General features: G+C 24.6%; 2 protein-coding genes across 6 annotated transcripts in view; both read right to left on the bottom strand.

The window, feature by feature from the left end:
* Positions 1 to 244: 244 nt before the first annotated feature.
* On the bottom strand, positions 245 to 5,727 carry LOC108004084 (protein-associating with the carboxyl-terminal domain of ezrin). The gene is made up of 5 exons (XM_017066747.3): positions 2,564 to 5,727; positions 1,978 to 2,422; positions 1,713 to 1,902; positions 1,491 to 1,627; positions 245 to 1,424 (listed from the first exon to the last, which is right to left on the bottom strand). Exons 1-5 carry the CDS (start codon positions 2,756 to 2,758, stop codon positions 490 to 492), a joined length of 1,902 nt encoding a protein of 633 aa, XP_016922236.1. The 5' UTR covers positions 2,759 to 5,727; the 3' UTR covers positions 245 to 489.
* A 769-nt stretch (positions 5,728 to 6,496) lies between these two features.
* Positions 6,497 to 17,430, bottom strand: part of LOC108002707 (protein PRRC2C-like) — a 33,312-nt gene continuing 22,378 nt past the window's right edge. For 4 of the 5 annotated variants that reach the window (XM_062073238.1, XM_062073241.1, XM_062073239.1 and 1 more), the window contains exons 11-19: positions 12,953 to 14,932; positions 12,030 to 12,224; positions 11,504 to 11,815; positions 10,039 to 10,224; positions 9,775 to 9,910; positions 9,317 to 9,667; positions 9,120 to 9,244; positions 7,729 to 7,993; positions 6,497 to 7,627 (exon numbers count right to left, since the gene is read on the bottom strand). In XM_062073238.1, coding sequence (XP_061929222.1) covers positions 7,479 to 7,627; positions 7,729 to 7,993; positions 9,120 to 9,244; positions 9,317 to 9,667; positions 9,775 to 9,910; positions 10,039 to 10,224; positions 11,504 to 11,815; positions 12,030 to 12,224; positions 12,953 to 14,932 — 3,699 coding nt within the window. In that variant the 3' untranslated portion in view covers positions 6,497 to 7,478. The remainder of the gene's footprint in view (positions 7,628 to 7,728; positions 7,994 to 9,119; positions 9,245 to 9,316; positions 9,668 to 9,774; positions 9,911 to 10,038; positions 10,225 to 11,503; positions 11,816 to 12,029; positions 12,225 to 12,952; positions 14,933 to 17,430) is intronic. The other variant, XM_062073240.1, reaches the window with a different exon arrangement.

Here is a 17,430-nt window from a genome sequence, read left to right as displayed (position 1 = left end):
TTTTCATATTTATTTCTTATTTCATAATACCAATTGACTTCCGCTATTAACAAATACAATGTTGGCAACCATGACTTAATAATTAAAATTAGATGTGATTGCTGTGATACGATGTAATTTTGAATTAATTTTAAATTTTTATTATATAGTTTTATTTATTCCAGTGACTTATAAATTAATTATTATCAATATAATTCAATATAATTTCAAGTTCATATATTAAAAACTTTAAAAATTTAAATGATTAATTTAAACTATTTCATTTATTTATTATGAAATTTATATTACATAAATTAAAAATTATATATTTTTAAGAAAATTACAATATGCATTAATTTACTAACATTGTAATAATAAACAATATTAATGTATTTAGAAAATAAATCTTTTTAAAAATAAATTTTAAGAAAATAAATAAGTAATTTTGGCTAAATTACTTTAAAAATATAAGAAATATAATAAAAAAATAATATATATATATATATATTTTTAATTTTTTACTTCTTGAGAATCTTCAGTCTCCCAATCGCTTAAATCTTCTTCCCACCCATTATTTTCTTCAACTGTTCCTAATTCGTTTAATATTGTCACATCAAATACACTTTTTATTATTTGTGGTTGTTGTACATGCAAAATTTGTGTTTTTTTTATCACAGGCTCCATATCTGTGAAATAATTATATTCTTCTTTAATAGAGTCAATTAATTTTGAATTTTTAATATCAAGTTCTGAAATATCAGATAAAATAGACGATTTTTTTGTTAATTTTAATTCAGTAGTTTTATTTTTATTTTTATTTAATACCACATCTGTAGTAATTTTCAATGTTGAATTAGGAATTGAAATGTCATTAGATTTTGATTGGGATTGAGATATTTTCTTGGAAGGCTGTAAAATTTTAAGAATGTCTCCTGTTTCTTGTACATCCCAATCAGACCATGTATATTCTTCTTCAATAATTGAAGATGTAATATCTTTTTTATCTTCACCACCATCTGGAGATGGCCTTTCAGGTAAATCAATTTTTTGAATACTCATAGGAATAGTAAATTGAGTAATATTTATGCTATTATCAATTTCTTTGTTATCTTTTAATTTATTTGGTCTTCCATCTGTAAATAACTTTCCTCTTTTTCCGCCAATTACAGTTGCAGCACCTAGGATGGGAACTATATCGGCTAATGCTTTTAATGTTGCAGAGACAAGATGATCATTTGTATCTTTAATTCCAACAAGTAATTCAGGAAGTATTTGAGATTTTAATTCATCATCTTGAAATGTGTGAACAAATGAATTAAAATGTGATAAAAGCACTAAACGTATTGATACATCTCGTATACAAAACATCTGCAACAATTTGGGTACCAAATAGACTTTAAATGTAGAAATCGAAAATAAGTTACTACCTGTCTTGTCATTTCCATCTATAAATAAAATACATGAAATCTTTTGAATTACATTAAATATAATATATTATTATTTAGTTTTACCTTTTGGTTTTAAAATAAATGGCAAAAGCTGTTCTTGAGCTGTTATGTCTAATAAAACCATTCTTGAAAGTAATAAACGACCTAATTGTTCTGCAATAATATTTTCAGGAAATATCTTCAATTTTTTTATTAAGGTTCTGTAATATAATTAAAATTTTTAATTCAAATATAATTTTATAAAATCAATAATAATTTATTTATACTTTTATAAAAAATATTTACCTAAAAAATATTTCTTTTTCTTGGCTATTTTTTAAAGGTAATTCATCTAAAAATGCATATATTTTCATAAAATCATGGGTGAAAAATGGATGTTGAAGTACATGAGATAATTCAGTTCGTAAAGAAGGATCTGGATTTTGCAGATTTTCTTTGCAAAATTGTTTAAATTCTAAAAGACTAGGTACATCAGCTAAAATAAAATAAGATTTCCTATTTATAACTATTCTAGATAAATTACAATTTAAATTATTCGTATATCATTTACCTGGATCCTTTAATTTCAGTATATCTTCTGCTAAAACTCCAAATGCATATACATCAATTGTTCTAAAATTTTTTGAAATGAAAATTGTATCTTCATTAGAAGATATTGCTTTTTCATATCTATACTTTCTTATTCTTTGTAAATAAAAGGAAGTTAAATCTTTAAATTTACATAAACATTCTAATCCACCAAGTTTCCAACATCCTTCTAGTGTAACATAAATGGAACTTTCACAAAGATTATTGTGAGATATATATGCTTTTTCATGAAGGAAAACCAATGCACGTAAAATACTATATAGGCCCATGCATATTTGCAAAGTACTTTGATTTTCTATTGATTGAATTAAAGGTTTAACTTGTTCAGTAGCTAGAAAAAATTTACTACCTTTCGACCATGAAGAAACATACTTCAATATACAAGGATGTCTATATAACATTAAATTCTGAAACATATGTCTATTATTGTTGTAAACAATAGTTATTTATTTAATTAAAATAATATCATTTAAAAAATGAATGTATATAATATTTATATATATAAAATTCTATAATATATGCAAGGTAATTAATATATTAACGTTAACCTTTGCAGCTTTTTCTAAAGGCGATGGATTTCCAAAATTTGCATTATAATGCAAAGATGGTTCACTAATAAATACTGAAATATTTTGTATATTATAACCATTCATATAAGCCATATAATGTATCCAAAAATCTGTTATTTCCACAGGTTGTTCATCAATTTTAAGCCCATTAAGGGCACTTTTTTCATTCCCCATTAATTTTGTTGATTTCTTGAGAAAAGGAATTTATATGCACTAAACAATGATTAAAAGTAATAATTAAATAGTAAACATTTATTTTTTTTATTATAAAAAACTCTAAAAAATTTCCTTATGATCGTTTTAATTTTTAACTTTAAAATCCTTCACAGTGACGAATTATAATCAACTATTTTTGGTCTTTATGATACGATAGATGTCTCATATATGATGATTATAAGAAAATATATTTCATCGGTTTTCTCTTGCATTTTAAAAATATATACTTTTATTAAATTTATTATATTATTTATTATTATTTAATATTAAAAAATATTAAATAAAACATTTTTATTTGAAAATTATTAGGATAAATTATATTAATATAAAAATTTTTCAATTTTAAAAATATAAAAAAATTTAAATTAATTATCTTAAACATTGCTAAGTATTAAAAAATAATGGTTTATAATATTCGTTTTATTTTCATTTTTTAATTATTTATATAAATTATTATATATTAATTATTTATATAATTAAATTTTCAAATTAATTTTTCATATAAATGAATGAAAAATTATAAATACTCTATAAATTTAAAAATAGGTAACGAGAGTCCATCATGTTATATTATTATATTATATTTTTTTAATTTACATAAAGTGATTTATTGGAAGTATTTCATCAATTTTTTATAACATGCAAATATAATATTTAATAATATACATAATTTTGTTTAATAATTTAGTTTCAAATAGACTGTATAAAAATATACATGCAAATATTCAAAGTAACAAAAATTATTATTATAATCATATTTTAACATATATTGTTGTAATATTTGTATTATATAATATTGTACATTTTATATATGAACAAATGTTTATTCATCTTTTCTAATATTTCTTTCTAAAACTATAGCACTTCCACAAATTCTATTTAATTATAAATAATTATAAATATATATTAAAATACATATTTTTTTCTATTATTGAATATGATATATATTATTCGTTTATTATTATTATTTGATTATATTGTAACTGACAGACCCTTGCACCTGCATTTATTCATATAAAATCCAAAAAAAAAAAAAAACTACATTGCAAGAAATGACAAAAAAAAAAAAAATAAATAAATGACAATAGGCAAATTAAATAAATTATATGTAAATTTTTGAAATATTTCCAGATATTTGCATATAAACGATTTCTGTATAATCATTTTACTTACTTATACGTCCTTGATTTTCTTCGTTATTCTTGTGTTGTCTACTGCTAAATATTTACTTGTAAAAATATTATTTGATCATATAAAATGATAATATATATTTCATTATTAATGATTATTAATAATGTTAAAAATAAATATTAATAAAAATTATAATGATGATTGTGATTATGAAATCGCACGTTATTAATCAAGAAAATAGTGATATATCAAATTCATAATTAAGATGATAATGGATTTAATGAAAACGATTATAACAATGATGATGATTAGTGGTTTTTTCAAATAATATTAATATAAATATAAAAAATAATATAAATATGAAATATTATGAAAAATGATAAATAAAGGAAACGTACGTAATGTAACAAATAAAATATTGATATAAAATTAAATTAATAATGATATAATATGATTAACTGAAGCAATATTAATAAGAGAATATTATCATAATTAATAATACATTATAATAATATTAGCAGTAAGAGAAGTAATTAAAATAATATTATCTGTATGCTGATGTTATAAATCATTCTAATTTAATAATATTAATCTTATTAATTAATAACATAATGTTATATATCACATAATAAAAAATAGAAATATACTTATACTATTATCATTAAATTAGTATTATTGAATTATTAATTAATTTCAATGAATAATAATAATAAATTTGAAATAATAGAAAATAATATATCGTAAAATATAATTGTTTCTTTTAAATTATTTTTTTTTAAATATCTCAAACTCAATATTTAAAATTATTGAAAGAATACAAATTAAGTATATCAATTTATATAAATTTATAAATATAATATATATATAAATTTTCAAATATATGCCTTTTCACTGATAATACATTTAAATACATATCATTTAAATCGGACCATCAAATTTTGTATAAAAATATACAAATAAAGTAATTTAATTTATTAATTATTATATATTAAATATTCATAATATATTATATTTTAATTATTTAAACAATATCAATATATTTTAAAGGAAATGAAAATTTTTATTAATTTTTTATAGAGTTGTAAAAAAAAAAATAAAATGCAATAAGCATATGCTTATTATAATAGTGAAATAGATTTGGCAGTTTCGTTTTTTAGAGCTTTTTAGAGTTTCTTTAATATAATATTATATTTCAAATATTAAATATTAAATAGATTTTTAAAGAAATATCATTATTTTAAAAAAAGTAAATATTAATTTCTGTTATTTATTTAAAATACTATTATTTATTTAAAAGATTAATTTGTTTATTAGCTTTCTTTAATAATATCATTATTTTTAGGATAAAGATACCATATAATTATGATAGTCATGTCAACAAGGATAACAATGATAATGATAAAATTTAGGCAAGAGTTAATAAATGTAATACTAATGATAATGATGATAATGATGATGATGATGATGATAACGACGACGACGACGACGACGACGACGACGACGACGACGACGACGACGACGACGACGACGACGACGACGACGACGACGACGACGACGACGACGACGACGACGACGACGACGACGACGACGACGACGACGACGACGACGACATTAACAACAACAACAATGACAACAATACCACAACAATAATAATAACAATGATAACAATAATGATAATAATAATGGTAATGATAATAATGATAATCATAATGATTATAATAATGATAATAACGATAAAAATGAAATAAAATTAAAGGAAACTTCTCTGGGCATTCATATAGAATATGATAACAAAAATAATAATGTTAGTAATATTAATAATAATGATAGTGATGACAATAAGTACTACTACTACTACCACCACTACCACTACTACTACTAGTACTACTATTAATAATAATAATAATAATAATAATAATGGTATTAATAATAGAACTAGTGATGTTTAGTAGTAGTAGTAGTAGTAGTAGTAGTAGTAGTAGTAGTAGTAGCAGTAGCAGTAGCAGTAGCAGTAGCAGTAGCAGTAGCAGTAGCAGTAGCAGTAGCAGTAGTAGCAGTAGCAGTAGCAGTAGCAGTAGCAGTAGCAGTAGCAGTAGCAGTAATAGTAAAAGCAATAATTTTGAAAATAAATTTTTTACTATAATAATGATGGATTAGTGGTAATATGTGGTAATAAATAATAACAATAGCAGCGGTAATAGTAATAACGACGGCGATGGTGATGATCATATATTATATATGTTGCAGTATAGTAATACAATAGAAATAATGATGATGATAATGATGACAATAGTATTACAAATAAAATAAAATTAAAATAAAATAATAATAGTTATCATAATAGTGCTTGAACCGCAACGAAAGCAGAGAATATACAATTCTTTTTCTACATATGTACGTTGCGACAGACAGTATTGTGATCTAATGGAATTTTACTATACGCAAAAATTGGGCGCATTTCAAACTTCTGCAAGCGATACTTCTTGTAATTTCTTCATTTCTTCTAATAATTGATACTCTTTTTGAGAGTGGTTAGGTCATGACAATATATTCAGTACTACAAACGATTGTTGCACTATTTATTTTTCACAAGCTTCACCATGACCGCACAATATATCAATAAACGATTAATGTACACGAACTTTTTTAAATGTCACATTATATTATGGGCAGAATCATGCAGATCTATACGACCATCGCATGAATATCCTCTTTTTTTTTTTGTAATTTTGATATACACAACAGTCTTCTTTATCGATCTGATTTTTTTCTTGCTTTTTTCATTTTAATAATGCTCTACAAATAGTAGCAACGGTCGTGCAATATCTTTGTTGAACTATATTTCATAAAAATCTGGTTTTAATATTATCGTATACCACAGACCGCCGTCGTGTCCATACAACATAAGTCTTGTGCACGTATCTCATCTTCACAATTGATAATGTAATTAATTGGTTCGCATGATCGATTGACATCGAGTGAATATACGTTGTGCGCGTCAGTCTAATATTTAACTTTTTTAATTTATTTATTTATTTATTTTAACTGAACAACGTGTTTGTGTCCCTGATGAAAATAGTAATCCATTGGGACTTTTTTAGATGATAACTATCCTCGATGATATCGATCAAATTTTGTTTTATTCTGGATATTTATCTTAAATCCTTGACATTTGCTGTCGTTTTGCTATTTATAGTATTTTTTTCGAACAAAAACGAATGTTCGATAAAAGCGATTTGTTTGTTGAGAATTCATAAAATGTAATACATTTATGATAGTTAATTCGGAGCCTTGTATAATATTACCTATCTTTTCTTTTTCAATACATCACGATTAAATTATTTTAACTAAATATGATCAAGTTATTAATTACGAATTCTAAGCTCGCAAGCCGCTTTAAATCGACAAATATAACATCAGTTGGTATTCAATTTGCTCCACGCGTATAGTTAATCATTATCATTTACCTTTCAATCGACGTCACACCATAATGTATGATTGTAAATTGTATTTTTCAAATAGTAGATCGAATATTGTTTTTCACAATTCATTCATTTTGTTGATTTACTTCTTCCTTATTGTCATTTTCTTGTGAATTTACGTTTGGTTTAGCGCTTCCTTGTTGAGCAGAATTACCATCGTTGATTTTATCATTGTGCGAATCTGTTTTTTCATTTGTATCCATTTTGACATTTCCTAAAAAGCAAAAATAAAATATAAAAATTTGCAATTAATTTACTTTAATTTGATTATTACTTTGATTGTTTATATAATAAAACATTTTGATAAACGCGAACCTTGACCAGAATAATATTGCTGTTGCATCTTCATATTTCGTTGTTGCTGTTGTTGATGCAAATTCGATCTATGACGATTGATTTGAGATTGTTGTTGTTGTTGTTGCATGCAATTAGGTTGTTGCTGTTGTGTAGGATTATTCGGATTTGGACCCGGGGTAAATGGAACAACTGGTCTTTGAATAGGTGGTGGATATCTTTGTTGTGATGGTTGAATTCCAGCGCGAGGAGGCATACCCATACCACGTATATTTTGTTGTAAAATCTATAATAATTTTGTCAATTAGTCTTTTCTTTTCTAAATTTTTTCTTTTTTTAAAATGAATATTATATGTATATTATCTTTTTTTGATTATTTTCTGTGTAATTAATTATCTATTATTAATTTTACTAAAAATTTCTATTTTTTATGATGCTTTTTTCTTTTTAATTTATCATTATATGATGATTTATATTTGATTTATATGCATATTTATATTTGAGAAACTGATTTTATATAATAAATAAATAAAAAAAATGTCAAACATATGTATTCATATGTGATGAATTCAAAAAAGTTCTATGAAGAATATGAATCTAATTGATTGTTTCTAATAGAGCATAATATAATCATATAAATATATATGTATTTCAATATAAATACATTTATTAATAAAATATAATAGTCTCTAAGAAGATGTTATAAATTTCTCCATTGTTGCATTAAGTTAATTTTTAAGTTAATGATTTAAAAAATGCCACAATTTAATTTTTTAATTTTAACACATTAGATTTTTATTTTTTGAACCATTTAAAATATATTCAATGCAAATGAACGTGTACGATTTGTGAACAAAAAATGGATTTGAGATAAAAAAATATCTAGTACTTTTAAAACACGGAATTTAATATAATGACGTGGTCTATACATTATATAGTAATATGTATTGAAATATAATTTCAAATATTTCCTTTAAGATTTTGATTCGTGTCGAATATATAGAAATTGATATATAATTTTAATAATTACATAAAAATTATATAAAATACAATAAATTAATATAATGAATTATTTTAATATATTTTCTGATTCTCATAACAAAAAAGTCTTAATTTGAGTAAAATATTGAATAGTAAAAATAGTACACAAAATTTTTAGAGTTTAATCATTTATAATCGAAAATTAAGATATATGTATGTGTGTGTATGTTCATATTACAAATTTTATTTATTTTAAACTATATTCATCGCTTAAAGTATAGATATATATTTATGAATTATTCTGTTTTGTAACTTACTATATACTATGAAATAAAATTATTTTTCGTATAATGTAAGTATTATGAATACAAGAATAATAAATATATTTATTATTTATGATTATATTATTGATGAAAGGCACATTTTCTTACCAAAGTTGATTGATTAACACCTTGATACTGTTGATATTTATGATGTTGTGTTGGACTAGGTTGTGGTTGTTGAGATGAAGATTGTTGTTTACAATTTCTTGATTTTGGAGATGGTATTTGGGGTGCTATAAAATATTGTATATTATGTAAAATATTATTTAGAAATTGTTTGATAGAATAGATATGATTTGACTTACTAGAGCTGAAAACTGATGCAAGAACATCCTGCTGATTTCCCGATGGACTTTTCAATTGTCTAGGTTGTTCTTGTGGTTGATGTTTGCTAAGAAAAGTGGGACCTGCATTTGCTGGTCCAGGAAGTCCTCCTGTCGGATTACGAAATTGCTGAGCTGCTGCAGCTGCAGCAATTTGTAAACCTGAACTAGATAAAAAGCCTGAGCTGAAATTTTGAAGTCCAACAGGAGTAGCACTGCCAGTTGCCAAACTTTGACTGTGCTGTCCAAATCCTTGAAGTCCGTAATGAGTACCAGTTTGTTGTGTAGCACCTCCTGGCTGATAAAAACCTGTTTGTGATCCGGGAAATACATCTGAAATAAATATAATAATTATATTTATATAAGTAGCAAATGAAAATATAATAATGACAATTTATATTTAGGATTTATTAGGTAATATACTTACTACCATTACTTACCAGCTGAAGTTGCGCTATAATAACTATTAGCTGAGGCTTGTACATTTGGACCAGGTCTCTGTACCAATTGGGAATTGCCCATATAACTGCCACTCACGCCGAGTACTTGATTTGGATCATATGGTATGTACGTTAACTAAAAAAAAAGAAAAAAAAAAAGAAAAAAAATAAACATACACATCTTGCAAATAATCTAATAAATAACTTTGTGCAAAAAATTAAATAACTATTAATTATATATTATTTGATTAAAATAAAACGTACTGGGTTTGGTTGAGGAGCAGATGGTGCTTGAAAATGAGGAGCTTTAGTTCCAATAGCTCCAATTGGTTGAGAAGATGGCTTGACGCTGGCTGACATCAAGGAATTTGAAGAAGAGCTAATAAGAACTGTATTTGGATTGTTACTGAGTTGTTGACTTTGTCCAAAGGGAGGAGCAGCAGCTGCTGTCTGTAAAAAATGATTATCATTATAATCAAATATTTTAAGAAATTGTAAAATGTATTTTAAGAAATGAAAAGAGGCACCAGAACAAGCAAGTTATCAGTTCAATTGTATCTAAATATCATATTATGGTATAATTTTTTATTATACATTTGCTATAATTTGATAATACCTTATAATATCCTTATAATAACCTTATAATACCTTTTTGTATTCAGTTTAGATAGAAATAATTAATCAAACTATATTTCCTATGTATCTTTTTTCTATTTTTGAATATTATTTATATACAAGATATCTCAATATTTAATAAATATTTAACAAATTTTAAAATATCAATATATAATATTCCAGGATGAATAGTACAAGCGAATAATAATTGTAAATGCAAAAATAAATTAGAAAGAATGATATTTTAGTTTAAATTTCTTTTCTTTAAGTTTTATTTTTAAAAAAATCGAATTTAGAAACTTTTTCAAATATAAGTAAATTGATAGAAAATTATATCAATATGAAAATAATTAGAAAATAAAATTAGAATAAAAATTATTTAAGTTTTTCTTTTAATAAATAAAATCGAAATATATATATATATATATAATATTATATATAATTATATATATAAAATATATAATATAAATAATTATATTAGGCATTACAGAAATATAATATGGTTGTAACACTAATCAAGTGATAGAAAAACAAATTTCAATATTCTTAACTTAAAAGATCGAAGAGGAATTGGATGATAAATTCTAACTTTAGAACATTACGATTTTAAGAGCATGCTATATTTATAATATATTTAATAAATTTTTTTCGAAATCATGAAAACATGATTTTTTCGAAAATGATTTTTTATTAATTTTATAAAATAAGTATCTATTGATTTTATATTCATTCAGGAATATATCAAATTTATTATTAATTTATATATTTAATAAACTATAATATTTAATTAGTTATAATTAAATTAAATAAGTTATTAAATTAAACAGTTATTAAATTTCTAAATTAGATTTTTTTAAAAAAATATTATTTTTCTTTTTTATATATATTATATATTTTTGTATATATTACGACTTATTGTTCCATCTTAAAACATTTTATACACATTTTTGTTGTTAAATTAATTTCGCTATAATGATTTATTATATATAATTGTTCTTCTGTAATTTATTTATATAAATTATGATATAGAAGAATATTTTATATTCGATTTGCAATTATTAAGATAATTTCTTTAAATACAAAATAGAATACATCACATAAGATGCTTACTTACAATGCGATATTGTGAAAGATTGCTTTGATACATATCCGGAGTGGGTGCATTTGGCGCGTGCGGTGGAGGAGGTGGAGGTTGTTGCAAATAAACATTCTGTTGACTAAATGAATTTTGAAGAGATGGCGCATATGGTGGCGCATATTGTGTGAAAGGAGAACGGCTCTGATCTAATTGAAATGCTCCATAGAGACCTCCTGCTTGAGCTGGAAGTTGACCGGAACCAGTGTTAAATAATACAGCTGGCGGAGAAGGTATTGCAGACATGCTACCGTATTGTGCAGCTTGAGAGCCTGGATATTGAGGAAATTCCTGAAAAATAAAAATAAAAAATAAATAAAAAATAATATAATTAATAGAACAATGAAAACAAAAAAAAATCTAATATAACAAAACATATTAAATACATCGCTGAATAATTATCCATTTGTTTATATAATACAAAATTAATATTATATGAACTATAGATTCCCAAATATATATATATATATATACATATATATATTTCGAAAATAATTCTGATCACCTGATAATTGATATGAGAAGGTTGTCCCGTAGAATTGAATGGAGGTGGGCTCAATGGTCCTTGAAGACTAACAGGAGGATGTCCGATAGGACTTTGCCCTGCTCCGATAGAACTCGGTCCAGGAACTGTTGAACCAGACTGGCTACTACTGCTGCCCGAGGATTGTTGCTGCGGCTTCACCTGCGGGGGAACCAGCTGCGCATCAGGCAAAGAGTCAGCATCTTCCCACAGGGGACATGGTGTTTCGTTATTTTTAGTTTTCTATTTACATCACTATCAACTGCTATTTTAATCGATGCTGACAAAATAATGTGAATTTTGTGATATGATTTTCTCTTCCTTTTAAAAATTTTTTTCCGAAGTTTGGTGAAAATACTTAGGTTCATTGCTAATCGCATAAGTTTAATTAAGTAAAAAGAATCAATGATAAAAAAAATATTATTATTAATCGAGATTAATGAAAGATTATTATTTAAAATCAATGATAATATAAATAACATGGATAATCTAGGAAAGAGGAAAAAATCACAATGAAGATGATTAATGACATTGATTATGAAAATGAAATAATTGATATAAAAAATAAGTATTTGCTTGATATTTATATTCGGAAATTTACAAAAAAATATAAAAAAAAATAAGGAAAAAATGATTTTCTAGTAAATGAAACAAAATTAAAACGATGCGTGTTAGCCACTTACCTTTCTGATTTTCACCATGATAACTATTATAAGAAATATTTATTTCAAATATGAACAAAAAACATTCAAATCGATGAAAATAATAAAATGATCAAATTATAAAAAATTTTCTTAAATTTATAATAAATTTATAATTTAACATCGAGTCAATTTCTAGTGATGTAATAGTTTAAATATACATGCATGATAACATGATATAATGTTCGCGAAATGATTTCTCACCTTGCACACATTCGTCGAAGTAGTTATTTCATTTTTCATATTATTTTGATTATATTGTTGATGAGGACTGTAACTATCATCAACATCTGTACTTTCAAATGCTTGAGGAAAAGTATTAGCAGTACTAACAACATTGCCATCTTCGTGCTCAACCACGGTTGGCATAGGAGGTACATTTTCCCATACTTTTTTTACTGATGCAATTTTTAAATTAAGTTCTGCTGTAGAAGGTGAAATAGTATTTTGGCCAGTAGCCATGTGTATAGATCGAGTCATTCCTAAGCTTTTGTTTTTGTCTTCTGTTAATTGAGAAAGATCAGAATCAAAAGTGAAATCCAATTTCATATCTGCATTATCTTCATTTTTATTAAATGAAAGAGGCATTTGAATTGGCTCTTGATTTTTATCTTTTATTAAATCATTAGGTTTATTTGAAAATGCTACAGGTAAACTTTGCTGTTGTTGCTGTTGTATGGTAGTGGCAGTATTACTTTCTTCTTCCAAATCTGTACGTTTCTCAACGCGTTGCTGTTGAGTTTTCATATGATTCGGAAATTTAGTCTTTACTGCTAAATCGGAAGGACCAGCTTTGGTAGTTTTTGAATAATTTGTATTCTCAAAAATTAATGTTTGAACAGGAGGTGAAGATACGTCAGAAACTGAACTTTTTTCTAAAAGTTGATCTTTCAAACTTTTGCCAACATTTTTTTCACCACTTGGTGAATTTCGTTGACTACTATTACCAGAATTTGTTTGTTCGTTAACTTCATGACTATGAACGTGACCATGTTCATTTTGTGTTGACAAACCTGGTATCAATTGGATATCAGAAGAAACTGTTGATGGAGAATTTGATTGTAACTGACTCGTAGTAAATGGTTTATCCCAAGCATTCACAGATGGTGGAGGTGCAGGACCAGTTGATGAATCTTTACCGAAATTATTTGATGAATTGTTAATTTTGATTGTATCATTCGCATCGGATGTACACATTTGTTGTTGTTGTTGTTGTTGTTGCTGCTGCTGCTGCTGCTGCTGTTGTTGTTTAGCTAAACGCTGTTTTTGGAATCTAGGTGCAAGTTTTTGACTTCTCGAAGTTCTATCATATTGTTTTTGCAAAATATTTGTAGGTTGTGGAATGGTTTGACCAAGCAATGGCGGTATATTTTGTACTTGTTGCAAAGAAGTTTGCTGCGAGCCACCATTTGCTTTTGATTTTGAACGGTCGCGTTCTCTATCTTTTTCTTTTTCACGTTTTGCAGGTTTTGTCTCTTCTTTTGAACCATGTCTAGATTCTTTTACGTTTTTCTTTGAACGAACTTCCTGAAAGCCATCAGAATCAACTTTATCTTCAATAATGTTAGGAACATCTTCAATGCAATTATTTATTTCCATTTCACAATCGATCATTGGTTTTTTCTCTTTTCCTTGGGATCTTTTATTAATGTCATTAAGAGCTTGACTAACTAAATTAGAATCGTTTAATTTTATTTCATCTAAACGATTCACTGTAGTATCTTTTGTTATCGATTTATTTGAAATCGATAAACTATTTCCAGAAGTTTGATTTCTCGATCTTCCATTTTGTATTTGAGTGGTTTGTATCAACGGCGGAATATTGTTGGAATGATTCTTCTGATTTGCGAAACTGGAATTCTGTAGATTTCGTTTTTCTGCGCCAGGGGCTCGAGATGCTGTATTGGAAGACTTTACATTTTTTTCACGTTGTTCACGATTGTTTCCTGCCTGTTCATTTCTACGTGAATGCATATTTGACGCTACAACATTTTGATTATTACCCGTGTTTGAACGAGCAGAAAATTGTTTATTACGACTGTTACGTGATTCTTTATGATCCTCTGTATGATCTTCACTGTTCTCAGATGTAGTTTCCCAATCTTCATTTCCTAAATCTGAAGATGTTTGCTTCGATACATTACTACCACTGCCACGGTAACGTAATTCTCGATTATCTCTACCCTATAAACATAGAATAAAATCAAATATAATTCATGATTAATGAATAATATTATACAAATACAAATCAAATGTTTTAATAAAAAAAAATATTCAAATCATACGTAATCATTGATTTTGATAATATTTTTGAATAAGATAAATTTTGAAAGAATATTTAATTTTTATATTTTTTATCTGCAATCACATCTAACGCATGAAAATAGCTTTTAAAATACGACACATGCGCGCGCGCGTACACACACATGCATACACATATACTTAAAAAACTTTTTTTTAAATATAAGTTATGAATGCACTTCATTTTGTATAAACAATAGCATTCCTATAGTCTAATCTAAACAATAAAGCATTCGCTGTCACAGCGCGCGCGCGCGTGTATATAACAACAACAACAACAACAACATATTTAATATATAATCAAATAATAACTATTTCTTGGAAATTTCGAAAACTATAAGAGATCGCTAAAATTATAAAAAAAAAATATTTGGAATAACATTTTTAATATATATTAAGACCAAGATCACCGATATGGTATCGTTTTTAAAGTAATTATGTGACAAACAATTTAATATTAATTTAGACAAATGCTAAAAAATTTAGAATTTAAACATATATCTTACATATATGTAAAAAAAAAATGAAATTAAAATAACCTTCAAATGTTAAAAAAATTTAAGTTAAATTTAATTGTATTTTATTGCTAATTATTGTAAATATTTATTATCATTATTCAAATTTGTCAAAACTATTTCTCATTATTATAGCTATAAGAGTATTATTATTTTGTTTAATTAATAATAATTTATTAGAAGATAATTTATAATATAATAATATTTTTTATAATATTAGTTAGGTTAAATAAAAATAAGATTATGTTAAAACATACAATAAGAAATGTTTGCCTATAATAATTCAAAAATCGATCGTTTTTTATATATATAAAAGAAAAATTATTCAAATCAACAAATTAATCTAATTTTTTTTATCAATTCAGCTTCTTTGCATCGATGCATGAAATTGTGATGTCTATCGTGACATATTTCGGATGAAATATTTTGTAATAAAATATTTTTTATAAAATATTTATATAAAAAAAAAAAAAGAATTATTTTCTAAATCTAAAAAGAATTAGAAATGTTTTGCTTCTCTCAATTCATTTAATCTTTTCTATAATATGGATATCATTATTAATTAAATCCTATTCACATATTTCCTCATTATTATTTATTATTATTAATAATGTTGCTATTTTTATTAAATTATTATAACATAAAATTAAAATTTATGAAATTTTTGAATAATGAATTCTTTAGAATTTGAGAAAACTGTCGTAATGCGAAATTTATATGAAGAATTTTACAAGATATCTCGTTCAAAACATGTATTGACATTACATGGTCAGATATAATCCATCGATAAAATATTGAAAATAAATATTCAAGATCATCCGATTTATATTGTTTGATCTTATTTTTATTAGAAAAATCTTAAAACAATTTATTAATACACTTAGAAACCTAGAAGATGAAAGTTAAAAAATTAAATCTTGCAATTGAATTTTTCATTATAACGCAGCAATATATACAAGACAAGAAATATATAATATATATTTCTTTAAAAATGTTGGCTATTTAATATTACCGCACTTGATCGGCAACTGATCGGCAACTGATTTTAACATACATATGTATTCATAACTATTGTTCATCTCACAATACACAGCAGATTGACACAGGTATAGTAATTTTCAGATATGTTTATACATGAATAAAACATGATATGTTTTGTAATAATATGAAGTGAATAAATATTCATTGTCATCATAGGAACTAACAGACGATTGTATTTTAATCAGCAAAACATTCACGTTGCTAGAAAAGTGTAATGTCATTTCTGAATTATCATATTATTTTGAATTATTAGCATTAAGTGGATTTCTATTGAAATACATATAATTAATATATGAATATATTGATACCAATTAATTGCCGGTCATTTTGATATTTATCAAGTAAACTATTATTTTTAAAATGCGATATATCATTGCTTATCTATTATCTTTCGTATCTGTTTCTAAAATAAGAATGGAATAATTATATTTTTTTATAAACTGTTTTTATAAATTCGTTAGAACATGAAATAAATAAATTCTTATAAAAATAGTACATATATATTTTGTTTTTCAGATAAACAATTCATTGTTGTCAGAAGGTTAAATCTTAAAAAAATGATTTCACTATAATTGCAACTTAAAATTTCTTCAACATATTTCCCAAGAATAATACAGACTTCTGGCATATAGACATTTAAATGAACATTATATGTACAGAATATTCCAAAAATATTAGAAATTCCATAAGTAATTTCAAGCAACATTTTCCTTTGCAAAAACTTTCATTGTGTCTTTCTTAAATTATTGAGTTTATTGAGTTATTAACAAAAAATACTGGCTAATTATAGAATGCATAATTTAATCAAATCATGACAATAGCGTT

This window comes from Apis cerana, linkage group LG3, assembly GCF_029169275.1.
Source record: "Apis cerana isolate GH-2021 linkage group LG3, AcerK_1.0, whole genome shotgun sequence".
In the NCBI taxonomy this organism is placed as follows: Eukaryota; Metazoa; Arthropoda; class Insecta; order Hymenoptera; family Apidae; genus Apis; species Apis cerana.
Note: the sequence above shows the minus strand (reverse complement) of the source record. Positions and strands in the feature narration are given on the sequence as shown.

What these genes read in the sequence shown, in the direction of transcription:
- LOC108004084 (XM_017066747.3), bottom strand. Translation starts at nt 2,758, where the DNA reads ATGGGGAATGAAAAAAGTGCCCTTAATGGGCTTAAAATTGATGAACAA. An exon ending in CTTTAGAAAAAGCTGCAAAG is followed by an intron (nt 2,423 to 2,563) that starts GTTAACGTTAAT and finishes CATATGTTTCAG; the next exon opens with AATTTAATGTTATATAGACA. An exon ending in GAAAAAGAAATATTTTTTAG is followed by an intron (nt 1,628 to 1,712) that starts GTAAATATTTTT and finishes ATTATATTACAG; the next exon opens with AACCTTAATAAAAAAATTGA.